This window comes from Schistocerca nitens, chromosome 2, assembly GCF_023898315.1.
Source record: "Schistocerca nitens isolate TAMUIC-IGC-003100 chromosome 2, iqSchNite1.1, whole genome shotgun sequence".
Classification (NCBI taxonomy): domain Eukaryota; kingdom Metazoa; phylum Arthropoda; class Insecta; order Orthoptera; family Acrididae; genus Schistocerca; species Schistocerca nitens.
The window spans coordinates 1046420481-1046437507 of NC_064615.1; the positions used below are offsets into that span (position 1 = coordinate 1046420481).

Below are 17027 nucleotides of genomic sequence, written 5' to 3' on the forward strand. Positions count from 1 at the left end.
TTGCATAAGGGCCAGAGGAGGACCAATGTATTACAGATTTGCTCACTTTGTGAAGCTGTTTCTCTTATAAGTACACAAAATAACTTCACTAAGCTAGTTTTAAGGGTCCCATAGCTAAATCAACAAAAACAGAACCCTTCTAGGATCACTCTGTTGTCCAGATGTTAAAAACTGATTTCTCAGGAACGGATACAGGTATCAAATTGAAATGTAACAACACAATAAGGTCTACAATCCCCTGATGCTGTAAAAAATTGAAGCTTTTAAGGCATTGCAATCAAAAGATTCGACCATTTATGTCACACCTACATCTATATTCTGCAAACAACTGTGAGGTGCATGGCAGAGGGTACACCCCACTGTACCAGTTATTAAGGTTTCTTTCCATTCCATTAACATATGGACTGTGGACAGAATGATTGATTGAATGCTTCTGTGTATGCAGTAATTATTCTAATCATATCCTTACAATCCCTATGTGTGCGATACGTAGGAGATTATAGTATATCCTTAGAGTTGTCATTTGAAGCCGGTTTTTGAAATTTAGTTAATGGACTTTCTCGAGATAGTTCACACCTATCTTCGAGAGTCTTCCAGTTCAGTTCCTTGAGCATTTTGTGACTTCTCCCAAGGATCAAACATTCCTGTGACCATTTTGATATTCAATTATTAAATCCTACAGGATACTTCCAGTTGACATAGAATAATGAAATTTGACAGGAAGCAAGGCTCCATTATATAAATAAAGGAAATAATCCAAATATTTGTTCATATATAATTATATCATGTAAAAAAATTTCTTTTGTCATTTGTTATCAGACTTCAAACTTAAAACTTTCTTGAAAGAAATGAAATTCCTGGCGCCAATAACTTGTGAGTATCATTGTCGACAACAGGCAAAAATTGTTACGATTCTCGACTCCCAGGATGGATGAACTGTCTATATACATAATTAGGATTCTACAGAACCCTCAGAGAGCTTGTCCTCTCAGCACGTGGCCAATTTTTATATAGTGAAGTTACTTTCAATTTATTATTAAATGAGTACTTATTCAGAGTTATTAAGTCAGTTTTTATGTAAAAATACATTCCTATAAATAATGGTTGAGAAGTGCCTAACTGAGAAGTGTCTAATTAGTTAATGTGATGTTGTTGGTGATCTTTGTCATGTTGGTGGGCATGGGATTGGATTAGTAAATGTGGCACCTTGCTGCTGTCTATGATTGACAGTGGACTGTAAAGTCACGTAATTGTGTTGAAGTCATTTGGTGAATAATTAATGAATGGTCAGAAAGCTGCTGTAATTTTCTCACCATTAATTGTGTTACTAGACATAAACCTCTCCCATTCAGGAATTGCTGGCACTTATAAGGTGGGCAGCACTGACCGCACATCCACAGTGTATCTTCCAAGGTAAGTGTGAATAAGTCTCATGGAATGCAACTGACCACGTTCAAGTCTAGCACAGTAATCCGCTGTAATGCACTGCTTAACTTATGCTGAAATATGTGAAGTTCCATAACACCTTGGTGACCTACTTTCATTGCAGAGAGAGACATTTAAGTCTTTGGGCCTCTTCAGATGTTGGGAGACTTGAGGTTTGGTGATGCACTAGATACTCAGCACTGAGAAAATTTGCCTTTCCAGGAAGAATGCTATAACTGCCGCACAGAGCAACTAACAAGGGGACATCCCCATCGCACCCCCCTCAGATTTAGTTATAAGTTGGCACAGTGGATAGGCCTTGAAAAACTGAACACAGATCAATCGAGAAAACAGGAAGAAGTTGTGTGGAACTATGAAAAAATAAGCAAAATATACAAACTGGGTCGTCCATGCGTAAGATAGGCAATATTAAGGGCAATGTGAGGCGAGGAGCGCCGTGGTCCCGTGGTTAGCGTGAACAGCTGCGGAACGAGAGGTCCTTGGTTCAAATCTGCCCTCGACTGAAAATTTTGCTTTCTTTATTTTCGCAAAGTTATGATCTGTCCGTTCGTTCATTGACGTCTCTGTTCACTGTAATAAGTTTAGTGTCTGTGTTTTGCGACCGCACCGCAAAACCGTGTGATTAGTTACGAAAGGACGTGCCTCTCCAATGGGAACCGAAAACATTTGATCGCAAGGTCATAGGTCAACCGATTCCTCCACAGGAAAACATGTCTGATATTTTGTATACGACACTGGTGACAGCATGTGCGTCACATGACAGGAATATGTTATCAACCCACCTAACTAGTACACTTGGCGAATGGGTGAAAAGATTCTTCTACCTTGCCCGATTTAGGTTTTCTTGTGGATGTAATAATCACTCCTAAAAAAGTGATGAAAACATAAGAGTTTTTCACATAAACTGAAAATAAAAAGTTAAAATTTTCGGTTGAGGGAAGATTTGAATTGAAGACCTCTCGTTCTGCAGCTGTTCACACTAACCACGAGACCATGGCGCTCCTCGTCTCATACTGCCCTTAATATTGCCTATATTACACATGGACGACCCAGTTTGTATATTTTGCTTATTTTTTCATAGTTCCACACAACTTCTTCCTGTTTTCTCGATCGATCTGTGTTCAGTTTTTCAAGGCCTATCCACTGTGCTAACTTATAACTAAATCTGAGGGGGGTGCGATTGGGATGTTCCCTTGTAAGAATTAACTTCCCCTATAGCAGGGTAGAACAGTGTGCACAGATTTAAGTAGCCTAGATTCTATCCATATATGTTCTTCTATTAGTATTATTAACAACTCATATCTGTATTCCAAGCAGTGTTAATGTACTTTGTGAAAAATAAAGTCCCCAAATGTGTCCGACCACTGCATCGCCTTTTCTTCATAAGGTGTGCTGCAGAGTTCGTAAAACTTATGAAAACCCTCTAGTTGCTTCTTATGACAATGCAGTAGGTAGTGGGGGCAATCACCTGCTAGATCTTCAGTCTGCACACCCTTTGAAGGAAAGATGTGCATGACCACAACTGGACCACATACCTGCCCTCACGCTCCTACCCTCCATCTCTCCCCCTCCGACCTGTTGCACATCCACAACACAATTTATCCCTTAATACGGGTTTACTGCATTTAAGATATGGTTCACACATTTAATGTTTGTTCTTAACCAACTTCATTCGATAGTAAGCAGTAATTTTATACCATTAAAACACTATTTTTAATAATCTGTAATTTTTCCATGCCCTGCAATTTGGAAACTATTAGTCACCGAGGAAAAATGAATTGGACCTTGTTTGGTAGAAAAATTAATGTAGCTTAATTTTGCACGGGGAAGTAGTCACTAGAGTCCACGGTTTTCAAATTATTAAAGGAAAACATAAAAAAGTGACCTTTAAATGACCCCCACCGCCAACCAAGCAGAATTTTTACTATGTTGTCCATGACACACTACCCTACCACTGTGAAAAAAAAAAAAAAAAAAAAATGTGGCCACACCGTTTTTCCCCCAAATTTTTCTTTGTTGACTGGACTATGTAGGCTTAAGATAGATATGATGGTGCAGTAAGCATTGGGTATCACAGATGACTTAGTTGGGGTCTTAAGATTTTGCAATTGCTGCATACAGGGAATATCAATGTCCAGATTAATAAAATTCCTTCAGAACATGTCTAACTCTTATTTCCTAAATGTACTCATCATATCACAACTTGCTTAAATTTAGAAACCTTTTTCAAAATATATCATATAATACTACTTCCCAATCCCACTGCTGGTCAACATATTATTTAGCAAAACTGAAAGCTACGAACTTTTACAATGACTGGGACAACCAAGTTCATCAGAAAACAATATTTATTAATGATATATTCAGACAAACTACAACAGTATTTGAAATGGTCTGGTATGAAGCCTCAATGAAGGCTTTCCGCAGTTTTTGGTGGCTTCACAAAATAATTTTTGGCAGTAAAGTTGTCTTCGCCTGACACTAAAAATTCTTTATTTTTATCAGCACCAGTGATGTTTTACTTTTTAATGGTTTCTTCGTCTGCAGTTTGTGGTCTTGGGGTTACTGTAGCTGCCTCTAGATTGTGGGCTCCCCGTTCGGTTATCAGCCAGGCAGAGATTTTCTTCACTAGTGAACTGGAGATTTGTGTTGTCCTAATCATTTCATTAAAGGCACACAGATGATGAGATGTCAAATAGGACTCGTACAAGGCTGCCCAACAACCCCAGACAGGTCTCCCGACCAATAATGCCATATGATCATTTCATTTCATGGTTTATCAACTATGTAAGGAAAAGACATATTCCTACTTACCATAAAGATGACACTTTAAGTTGCAGACAGGCACAATTAAGAGACACTTCACATTAGCTTTTGGCCACAGCCTTCATCAGAAATAGAGAGAACACACACACACACACACACACACACACACACACACACAAATCATATCATTCACATGAGCAAGTATGCCTCATGCACAGGCGACTGCTGTCTCTGGCAACACAGACTAAGGTTTCTTCATTATGCTGAAATATTTCTGTCCAATGTAAGATGATCTGGAAACCTTTGAGTATGACTGCTCATCTCATATCTCATTTAACAGCTTTTGAAGAATTTTGTTTACTTATGGATTAGAAGGATTAGTTCTGTAATAATTTTCTTTGTCAATGAATTTAAATGCAAAAATTTTTTCTGCTAGCCTGACATAGTCCTTGGTGGTTATAGTTTTACATAATCTCAAATGGATCGAAGTTAATCATACTGTCACCAAAATTAAGGGCAACACTGAGAATGCCAAAATACTGAATTCCATCTTTTCACAAAGTTTCATTGAGGAATACTGCACTATGTCTTTTCCTTTCAACCATTGTAGAAGTGCTAAAATGACAGATATTGAAACAAGGGATTGTGGAATACAAAATTAACTAGGCCTAAACTGATTCATAGGGAAAAGAGACTAGAGTGCCAGGAGAGCTGCATGGTTCTGTATAGATCAAAAGTAAGTTCCTTCTAGCAGTAGTTTATTTTATGGTAATTGCAGCAACAAAGCATTTGGACTGATTGGGAAAAGGTGCGAAGTATTCTCGTTTTCAAGAGACAGGTGTACATGACAACAAATGTACACGGCTACTTATTAATATTGCTGACATCAATCTATTGCACAAGTACAGAGCGCATTGCATGCTCACTAATGATCTTATCAGAAATCGTAAATCCTCTGTAGGAATAAACATGCATTCTGACAACCATAATCTTGTGAAACTCAGTTTGCTCTGTTCATCAGAAACAGAAGACGCTAAATGGCACAATTTTGGTAATCTGAGGTTTTGCGATTTATGGTAAACATTACAGTAATGCACTGTTGCCTGGTGAGCAACATACAACATTACAGAATATTGTACACGCACTGTGACTGGAATAAGAACTTCATAGAAAAAAGCATGCAGCACACCATTCTTAATGTAGAGGGATTATAAGATGTAAAGTAGCTTCAGATTTACTGCACGGGAGTAAAGTGCTTTTACTGTGCATAGTAAATTTGAATGGTCAGGTTGATAACATCTGAAGCGGCATGAAGATACTTGTCGTCGGTACAGCTGTACATAAGTAAGTCACAATGATACCGAATTGAAGTGAAATGCAGTAAGTTTCACATAGGAAAGACATATGATTATGGAGTGGCAGTTGACCCTAAACACAGACAAATACGTTGTGCATAAATAGATGGAAAGACCTGTTATCGTTCAGTTACACCCTTGTTAATCACGGGAAACAGTGACAACCGCAAAATATCTAGAAGTATGTGTGCACAGCAACCTCAAATGGACTGAACAGATAAAGCTAGTTGTAGAAAAGAACATGTCTTATGCACAAACACTGGAAGAATCCTTCACCAAGACCACAGCCTGCCACCCATCCAATCCTCATACGATCGTATATATTCTTTTGTATTCTATTATGATGCCAAGTCTCTGGATGAATAAATAACATTTCATTCACCTATGATGAAAGTAGCTTACAAAACCCGTTTGATCAATTTTTGAGTATCGTTTCTCAGTATGGGACCCTAATTCTGTAGGATTTACAGAGGGGAGATAGGAAATCCAAAGAACAGCAATATTGTATGAATTTGTTTCATAGGTAAATACAAGAGTGTCACAGAAATGTTAATCCAATGACAACTGCAGACACTACAGCAATGGTGGTGTTCAGCACAAGCATTACAACAGTCTGGAGGCTTAAATTCAGTTGTTGCACAATACTCGAGAACCCCGTCAAAATTCACGGACCTATAATTCTGTCAGACAAAGGCAAATCTCTGAAGAACCATTAGTTTTCCTACCCTGAATAAAATAATAATACAGTGCATGTATGTAGCATGTAAGTAAAATGCAGTAACTCTGCCTGTACTATTGCTGATCTATTTCATCACAAAAAGTTAAAGTCATCTCATTATTTCTTAATATGCATGTCGATTGTTCCTCTGCATGTACTGGTTGCATGTACTGGTGCTGGAATGAAACAAGGGTGGTACTGTATGCTTCAGTTGGCTCTCACATAGATAACTGAGAGGGCAAATTTGTATATGTGGTAACATGCCAAGAAAACAAGCCAGAAAGAAAACAAGGGAGGAGTAAAGAAAAATGTGCATTGACAACTGTCTGGCATTACTAGGTGTGCGATGGCAAACATAATGACAAATTAGCAAAATCTCAATTAGAATGGTTGGATATGGAAGTAATATATCAAATACTGTTGACAAACTATGCTACTTTATAGCCAGTCATAGAAAACTAATGTATGTTGTAACTCAATAAAATCAATGTTCACACCCTGCAACATAACAAATGTTATTTTCATTTCAAGTACTCATAATAATTATTTTGTGGTTACTTAAAACATATCAGTTACTAAAACATATCAGATGATAATCATCCACAGCTGTTAAAATAATATGATGTTGCTGTTCTTAAAAAATACAAAGAAGACAACAGAATACAAGCAGCAGCTTAAGCTGCACTGCAGTACGTCAAGGCAGAAGTAATAAGTCAAGAATAGCAAGTTTCCCCCTCTTTTAAGGAAAAAAAAAACTGCTCCACAGAATGCAGGATATCGATCATAAATTTAACCAGCATAATTAATTAGTAACATATAAGTAGATGACGTAGGCCTAATTGTTTCAACTTTTTATCGCTCGACATCTTGTAGAAATATGAGGGAAAAGAACATCTGACCACATATGAAACAATAACTTCCATCATTTCATGGTTTTAAACAATGAAGGAGAGAAAATCAAATGCAAAATGACAGGTTTTAAATATTCTGCATTTTCAGTGAACCCATCCGATGCACTAGTGTCTACATCCTGCAATAACATCCCATTTTTTGGTGACGTGCAAATATCAGCATGCAACTCTGATTGCTTGCCATGCAGCATTCTGCTTACAGCCATCACCATACTAAGCAGCACAAGGGAAGGAGCTATGAGAAACTGAGGGCATGCACACAAAATGTTATTTATTCAGCGCGCAGTTGTAAATTCTGTCTTCTTTGATTAACAACACATATACTCAACAATTTATACTCAACATGCATCTATTCTACTCCACAATGAATGCAATCTTTTCTTCAAAGCCTTCACCTGTCTACTCTGAAAAGTGCGAAAAGTAAACTAACCAGACGTTGCTGAATGTATAAGCATTGTCCGAGGTTTCTACACCAGGTTCTTTTTTCACTTTTGCTATGGGCTCCGTCCGCAATTCTGTAGATGAACTACGACCCAATATCGCGTCTAACGCCTTAAAATGATGCCAATCAGGCCCTTCCGTGCAATACGCACCACTATTCTGTGCTCGTTTTATTCTGTGATAAATGCATTTCAAATTGCGTATTCTTGTAGTTATCTCTTCTGGTGTTCTATAGAATCCATACTGATGCATCATTGCAGCAATTTGAACCATTATGGGCCCTTTTCTATGAGAGGAATTTATCTGCGATTGAACAAATGGGCTTCCCCAAAGTTGTATTAAAAGTTTTGTTTCGTCGTCCCGAAAATTTGCTGTCCTCCTCTTCTGTACAGCGCTCAGGTGCATGTCCACAAACTGAAAACCTACGTTTAACAAACAATCATTTCATCCTTCCGTGGCGGCTCTCGAACAAAAGGAAATGATGCAAAATCCATATTTCGAATTATTTTCCACCTTAGACGGTTTCATGTCCTATGTGCGAAGACGAAAGTAACAACAAAATATTTTAATACACCATAAAATGCAGGACCGCCGGAATAGTATACACTTGTTTCAACAACACAAAGATGACCTCTCAAAGATGACACAGGTCGACGCGGTAGTTTTTGTCTTTTTACATTCTTTGTTAGCTGCTGGAGGTTTTTCAAGAAAGAGTTCCATACAGACATGTCGTGACTATTCAAAAGCATTGCTATGGTATTACACAAGCCGTAAGTGAGTTTCATGTTGTGAAAATCATTCAGTGAACGAATAAATAAAATTAATTTGTTTTATTTAATATCTAATGCCATGGCAAAGTAGTTTGTCTAATAAATTGCAACTTTATATATTGGATCTAACTCGCTGCACATGTTTTTGCTTAATACTGAAACTCAGACCTTTCAATTATGAAGTAAATCAATGGGAAGATTTTATTTTCAAGATGACGACGGACGGAAGCAATCTGATTTATACCCTAGACTCAAGACTGATAACATGATGGCCAATGTTCATAGACAGATATGGCGGCCGCCAGGCGCAGAAGACAATACACAGCGAGCTCAGTGTTATTCCTTAACTCACGATGGCTTCTTGAACAACAGCAGATCGCCAAATGAAATTCTGAATTGTTGTAAATTCTGATGTTACCAAGAGAAATCACTTGCAAAGTTTTACGTGAATAGTTGCCTTGATTGATTGTAATGGTAAGTAACTATTTGCACAATATTTGTCAGAGAATGCAATAACTGAACACATTTTCATGCACCATTCTTAATAACTCTGACTGAGAGTTACTACAACACTATATGAAAACACACATGTGAACATTACGCAAAATGTAAATATCAAAACAAGAATAAAGAAAGATAATTAAAGCTCAACACTGTTCCTACTTATTTCGTTTTCTTCTTAACTCTTCAAACGTTTTAAGAGTATAGCTTTTACTGAGTGATTTAGGCAGTATGTAAGCAAGTTTATTTGACGTCTCAAGATGCTTTAATTTGAAAACCTGTCCAATGTATTGTTTAAAGAATTTTCCTGCAATTTCAACATGCATCTTGCCTCTATTTTTCCTTCAGAGGTATCCTTCGACGTAAGTATGGCGCCTTGACTGTGATTATCGTCACATTCAAACCTGAAATTCTAAATTTGCTTTAAGGCTTTGCATCTAACTAGAATCGTCAATCGAGGAGACAACAACTCGGTACTCTGTTTGATTTGTCAAAGATGCCATAAGACATTGCTATCAACAATATCAGACAATGGGTCCTCCTTGGGTGATAAGAACTCTGCTGGTGGAACATCTAGTAGAGATACTACTGCCATAATTATAATCAGCATAGGCAAGCAGTGGTAAGTCTCTACCAAAGAATATACCACGTGCTGTATTTCCTTTGAGATACTGAAATCATGTGTTGCACGATTTTCCCATGACTTGCTAACGATGTTTATTGTTCCATTTAGGTGTTTAATAGGAAAAGATATCTCAGGATGAGACTTTTTTGCAAGATACCATAGATAAGGTTCAGTTAATATCAGTGACTCATGGTTCACACGTTTTTTTTCGTCCATCATCTTTTGATGTTCCATGTAGCTATTGGACTTAAACTGTCAAAAGTCTTAGGGTCAGATTTACAAATTCAAAATAACAGCCAGTTAACTCCTGTTGTCAGAAAAGCAGAATAATGCATAAATTGAGCATAAACTTGGGACAAGTTATGCGACACTTTTGGGCATGGTTGGAGATCATCCAGGGAGTGTTTGATGTATAGGTAGGAGTAATAATTGAATCAGATAGTGGTGATGATATTTTGCAGAATTATTCTTCAGAATGTAAAGGAATAATAAAGTGAGGCATTGGCCAAATTATCTGGAAAATTGCGTCAACTCAGAATTTATAACTACACAGCTAAAAAAATTAGTCCACTGTTTTAGAGGTTTCCAACCACCCAAGAGTTGTTTTTGCAACAGTGCATACGGAGGATATAAAATGATTACTTTTGCAGATCAGTAGCATATGTGGTTCAGAGGTACGAGGTATCACCACAACCTGGACATCCATATTAGATGTGGTGTAGCCTCCATGGATGGTGGCAATGCAGGCACTGACTCTGGCATGCAGCCAATCATTCTGATGGTTAATGCTGTGCTGTCCATATCTTTCCTTCTGTCCCTTAGAACTTTCATTGGTACTGACAGGGAAACAGCTAGTAGGATAAATTTTTCTACTCACATACGCTGCTGATCTCTTACCCCTGCATACATCAAATATCCATGCTTACAGGTGAAAACTGCTATAGCACAAGCGTATTTTTTTGCTTAATAGTCTAATTCACACCAACATGTGGTGTTGTACATTATCCTCTATAAAAATCAATTCCGCAAATGAAAGGTAATGGTTGAATCTACAGTGCGCACAATGATAAGTGTTTTATATCAAGTACTCCACACATCTGATGGTGTAGCTCAATGAATTTCACACACTTTGTGACTCCTAACTGATATTTTCATATGCACAGTAACAGTATATACACAGAAAGACATGTTTATAGCTTTTTCTCTCAAGGTGCCATAGAAATCGTGCAATTTTAATAGTAATGTTTTATTTGAAAATAAATTAAGTTATTTTATGGGTTACAAGAAATATGTAGCACAATGTTTACAACATTTAAGTTTCAAACATTTTCATTAGTTACTAAATACACAAACTAATAAAGCATAATGGTTTACAATACCAGTATTTATGAAATACATTTTGTGAATCTTCCTGTGGGCTGTGTGTCAACTATTAATAACATTTTGACTGATAGAAGTGATGGTAGTATGCCCATAACACAATATTATCGGCATAAAAAATCTACAGTTGAGCTGAGAGATAAATAGGTGAGCCAGCCAGCTCATAATCTCCTCTGCAGCTGCTAGAGATGGTTGCACATCTCAGAGTAATGCATGCAACAATTTCTGTTCCACCAACTGCTGGATAAGACAGAACAAAAACAAATTTCTACATAAATATGAGCCATTGTTATAATTCTACCTCAGTAACTAAAACAAAGTACTGCCTTTGTTGCACCAACTGGAGCTTGGGAATTTATCGATACACGCACATTGGAGACTTGATTATCTAGACCTCAGTTATAGGAATTTGCGATTATGTAGATTGTAAACCACCAGCAAATATCTTTTTAGTCAGTTCCACTACTTGCCTGCTCCCCACACAATCTCAGCTCACTGTGATATATTGCACATGTGCTCAAAATTGTCAAAGTGCAAGAAAGTGGTGTTGTCACTAAAAGATAAAATAAACATTATTGAGTCATTAAAAAAGGAGAACCTGCTCGTAAGTTAGCCAGTATGTATGGTGCAGACAGTTCTATGCCAAGTGATATTAAGAAGCTTACTCACTCAATTTTGAAGTACGCCAACAAACTTGAGTTGGCAATAAACATCGAAAGACAATGAAGAAACCAAAAACTGAACTTTTGGAAAAAGTATTGTATTGCTGGTTTTTACAAAAATGATCAAGTGGGCAAAAAATCACAGTTTGCTTAATTTACAAACATCAAGAAAGTGCAAGGATGAACAATGAAATGTCCATTGACTGGTATGATAACACATTTATCCCTAAAATAAAAAAATCGAAACGAAATTGGTGAATAAGGAAAAGCCCTATGTTTATACACAAGCAGACTAAAGCAACAAATTGAAAATCTGTACCAAGACTGGAATTTGAACCCAGGTTTCCTACTCATTAGGCAGATGCACTAACGGCACCACCCTGACACACAATTTGAGCAACTGCAACTTACTTTTACTGGATAATGCGCCAAACCAACCTTTGGAAGAATTATTAAGAGAGAGAAAATAGAATTTTTATGGTAAACTTCCTTGCCTTTTATTGTGACATCCTAGTTACAACCGGGGGATCAATCTGTTATTGAAACATTAAAATGGCTCATACAGAGGCATACAGACAGTCATTTTCCCCTCACTCTGTTTGCGAGTGGAACAGGAGGGGAAATGGCAAGTAGTGGAACAAGGTACACTCCACCACGCACCGTACGGTGGGTTGCGGAGTATCTATGTAACTCTAGACTTAAAATAGAAATCTCTTCACCCTTGCCAAACTTTGCATTGTTACTGCACTGCAGTTGACGGGTGCCCTAAGATTTTGTCAGTCATGTACTTCTGCTTGAGAGACTCTTTTTTGAGTTATGTAATCAGAGATGTCGTAGAATGAAACAACAGACATCTGATTCTCTTCTAAGCTATCGGTTTAGATTTTGTTTTTTTCTTGGCTAAAAATGACACTATCAGAAACAATGACATCTCCACTATCAGCCAGATAGGTTCTATAGTAGTACGAATCCAAGCAATATCAAACAAAACTACCTTCCTTTGATTTATTTACAGTCTTTCTTCGTTTGTGATCTTCAGTCAGAACATTACAGTCGCGCAGTAAACTGACCAAATAAGCCAGATCCAAAGCACAGTCGACCACAATTTCTTTCTTTTGTTGAACTCATTGCAGTCTGATTTAATATAAAGACTGCATAATTTATCTCCTTATCTTACGGCTTCTCAATCAGGTTTATGTGTGTATTTCTGATTGTGCTGCCTTGGTGGCTCTGTGGCTTCCTCTTTGAATTCTTCGATTTTTTTGAAGTGTTTACATCTTTGACTCGACTGGAAAAACTCCAAGATCATCAACAAATATGAGTGCAAATGCTTTATTCACCTTTGAGCGTCTTTACATCCAATCGATTAAAAAAAACCAAGGCATTTGTCACCAAGTTCAAGAAAATAATACAAAATAGATACACTGTATAATTGAGCAAATGTCAGTAACAGTAATTAATTATATAATAGAGCAATCACAAGTTTAGTGCACTCCATTGTTAAATGAATGATAAGAACAGTACCCAGGTAAATAACAAGAATTATGTGGCAGTTACAAAGTAGTTACAAAGTATGACATATATAGTTATAAAATAAAGTCTGTTTTCTATTTATTGTTTATCCTCATAAGAAATATAGTTCTTATTTCACATTGTCAAACAACTTTTCAGCAGAGCAAAACCCTTCACATTTCACCCATTTCACAATTCTAATTTTCAATCATTTTTCTGGTACTGAATAGACATTTTCAGGTAATTTGTTGAAATATACAACACCAAGTTATTTATAGCTGTTATGGATCTTTGCATATGGCCTAGCATATGGAAATTAATTATAGCTGTTATGGATCTTTGCATATGGCCTAGCATATGGCACATTAATTGTATGTCCACTTCCGGCATTGTGGCATGAATTGTCCACCACAAATCAAACTTACTTAGGTTTTCTTTGACAAAGTCAAATCAGGTGTAGGTTTATAGGCCTGGTATTCATGAAATTTAGTTGTTTAAAATAATCTCTACATGCTTCTTGTGGACTGAGTCCTGCAATGCCCTTGATAACTTTATTATGCCATTTTGACATTAATTTTGAGCCTACGCAATTACTCAATAGTTGGATTATGTAATAAGGTGGGAGTGGAAGAATGTGAAACACATATATAATAGAAGTTGTTACTGACACTACTCCTCAACTCGTACAACAGACACATGACATGTGCTAATCTGCCATACAATTTTAGAAGGGGAGTATCCCAGCTGAGATCCCTGTCTATGTGAAATCATAATAGTTTGACTTTTTGTTTCCACAGCTAGGAGTATTTAGGCTGGACACAATTTCTTCCATTTTGCAAGACATATTTCAGCAGTACATGTGTCTCAATCCATGTAACAAAGCATTTTAGTGTGAGTGTTATTGGTTTCAGTACTTTTATCTGACCGCAACATCTTCCTTTACTGGTTTTCATGAAAGTATATACTTTGTTAACAGTTTTGTCTTTCATCTACAGAAAATAAACGGTTTGGAAATGAGGAAAATCATCTTTGAAGAAGAAAAATATTTTTCTCCACCTAACAGCATGATATTTATTTACACAAGTAAACATGAATTATTATCCTCATGGACATTCATAACTGACCTGTCATGTTGTTTGTTGTAGATACAGACAATGTATGTAATTATTCCAGTCATGATTATAATCAATTTCATTTCCTTTTAGTAATTGACATCATGATGTGCTAACTTTTCAGGCCACATTTTGAGTATACCATCATACATTTATTAGACTCTTTTTCATTTCAACTGTGTCTGACATCTGTCTATTGACACCAGTTTTTAGAATTTAAACTGATATATTTTTAATATCAGACCAATTCTGAACTTACATGCATGTCCTCCTCCTTTCCTCCCTCTATCTTTTTCCTCCTTCACACTGCATCCAGCCCCTCCTCTATCCATGTCAACCTGTCCACAGCCGTGCTCATCAGCAAATGTAGCCCCTACAATATGATTCAATACAGCAGGCTGATGCTACTCCCACAACATACCTGTCAAGCAGGGTAGGCTATGCATCAGGGCTTGAAAATCATTTATTTACATGTGATGTACAGGCTGCCATTCGAAGCAGATTGATAAAGCAGGCCAATATGATTCCGGCATAACATGGCTGTTGTCAAGGACAGCCGACATATTGTGGCCAGAAAAACCTGTTTCTTACACCTGAGATGTTGTCTGCCTTGCAAAGCAGGTTGATTTGAGAGGCTGATACTGTTCCCACACAAATTAAGTTCTTGCAGGGCAGCTTATACGCCAAGAAATGTTAAAAACACGTTTTTGCCATTATCTCTTCTCCTACTGGTGCTGGGAGGCTATGAAGCCCACAGTGCTGATACTTATGAGGCCTGCTGTTTCTGTGCCAAATTTGGCTTAAATCAATCCTGTAATTCCACACAGACTGGCTGCATGGTTATAGGTGCCATGTCACAGATTGTGCAGTCCCTCCATCCAGAGGTTCGAGTCCTCCCTCGGGCATAGGTGTGTGTGTTGTTCTTAGCATAAGTTACTTTAAGTAGTGTCTAGGTACTGATGACCTCAGCAGTTTGGTCTCTTAGGAATTCACACACGTTTGAACATTTTTTCAATCCAGTTGTTTTTTTTTGGGGGGGGAGACAACACACACACACACACACACACACACACACACACACATATATATATATATATATATATATATATATATATATATATATGAGCAACTGGGACACTTACCACATTGGGTTGGTAGAAGCAGTAAAGAATATGAAAACACTGATTGAGAAACGGCAGTGGTTAAAGCACTGGACTCACCTTTGAGAGCAGCAGGTTTCAAATCACAGTTGGTAATCAGTCCTTTGGTTTATTTCTTAATCGATAAAGTCAAATATCGAGATGTTTCCATCAAAAACATAATAACCGATTTCATTCACAATTCTTGTGCTGTCGAAGCTCATTTCCACTTCTAACAAACTGTTGATTGATGTGACTTATAAGCTGTGCAAGTATTACTTCCATATCATCATCATCAACAGCGTTTTGCAGACTTGTAAAGAATTACTTCAACAACTACATAAAGATAATTTGATAAGGGTCTGTTCCACAAAACTGATGATGTTGGAAGTACAGTATCATCACCTGTCGACAGTATCATCGACTATCGACAACTTTATGCCAGAATGCTGCATGCTAACACAGCATCATTTTTGGCGACAATCTAGGCGCAGTTCAAGCCTTGAGGCCCAGAGTTGTTAAGTGCCACTACTGCATGGCCTGCAGACAGACAGGTTTAGCAACTTTATCATCAATAGTCTACATGGAATTCTGTGTATCATAATATTCTCAACACTGGACAGTGATTCTACAGAAGTGAAAAATATGGTAAAGGTTTAGTTAGTTAATTGATTACTGAAATTTGCAAACATAATTTTGATTTCACCCTTCCTGATAGTGACCTTCTAGTTGCCCATCAAGGAAATAATTATCTTTTCGTTTCAGCTGACATAAATCACTGCTCTTGATGAAACATAAATACAGACCTGTTGATAAAAGAGTGATATTAGCATACTCAGTGATAGTCAGCTACCAAGGAAGATATTGAAAACAGTGGTAATGAAATATAGTCTCCTCTCAAACAGAACTAAGTTTAATATACTGGTGTAGTAATCTTTACAGTGTACTTATTACGTTTTGCTAAAAACAAATGGAAAATCGTTTCTGATTCCCAACAGTATTATAAATAAACAGAGTTTCATTTCCACAGAGAGAAACTGAAAACTAAAGTAAACTCTGTCTGAACAGGGCTTGGAAGGCCCAACAGTACTGACCAACCGCCATGTCATCCTCTGCTGGTAGATGTCATTGGATGCAGATATGGAGGGGTATGTGGTCAGTATACTGCTCTCCTGGCTGTTGTCAGTTTTCGCGACTGGAGGCGCTACTTCCCGATCTAGTAGTTCCTCAATCTGTCTCACAAGGACTTAATGCATCCTGCTTGCCAACAGCGCCCATAAGACCAGACAGTGACCCATCCAAGTGCTGGTCAAGCCCAATAGTGTTTACCACTGTGGCATGGCTGTTGGTCCACAGACAGAAAAAAAACGAATAATAAAGAACCGATGGAATGTGTGAGAATATTTGAAGTTCATAGGAAGAAGTTTGTAAAACAAATGAGAAGATGGATCAGTTGTTTAGAACAGAATTAAAGGATTCGTCATACAGAGTTTCACAAACGAAAGAGAAAAAAAACTTCGAGGAAGTAGTGTTGTGTTATTATATATTGATATATTGTTCATTTATAGCAAAATGATTTGGTCGAGATGGACACACAAAAGTTTGGAGATATTTCAATGGTCGAGATGGACACACAAATGTTTAGAGGTATTTCAAAAATAAGTAAAAGATTCAAATACTTAAAGTTAG

The 17027-nt window shown here is 37.3% G+C and overlaps 1 protein-coding gene across 1 annotated transcript in view; it reads right to left on the minus strand.

The window, feature by feature from the left end:
• Positions 1-8257, minus strand: part of LOC126237387 (uncharacterized) — a 60780-nt gene extending 52523 nt beyond the window's left edge. Inside the window, exon 1 of the mRNA XM_049947474.1 lies at positions 7627-8257. Within this exon, the coding sequence (XP_049803431.1) occupies positions 7627-8042 (416 nt within the window). The 5' untranslated portion in view covers positions 8043-8257. The remainder of the gene's footprint in view (positions 1-7626) is intronic.
• Positions 8258-17027: the final 8770 nt, after the last annotated feature.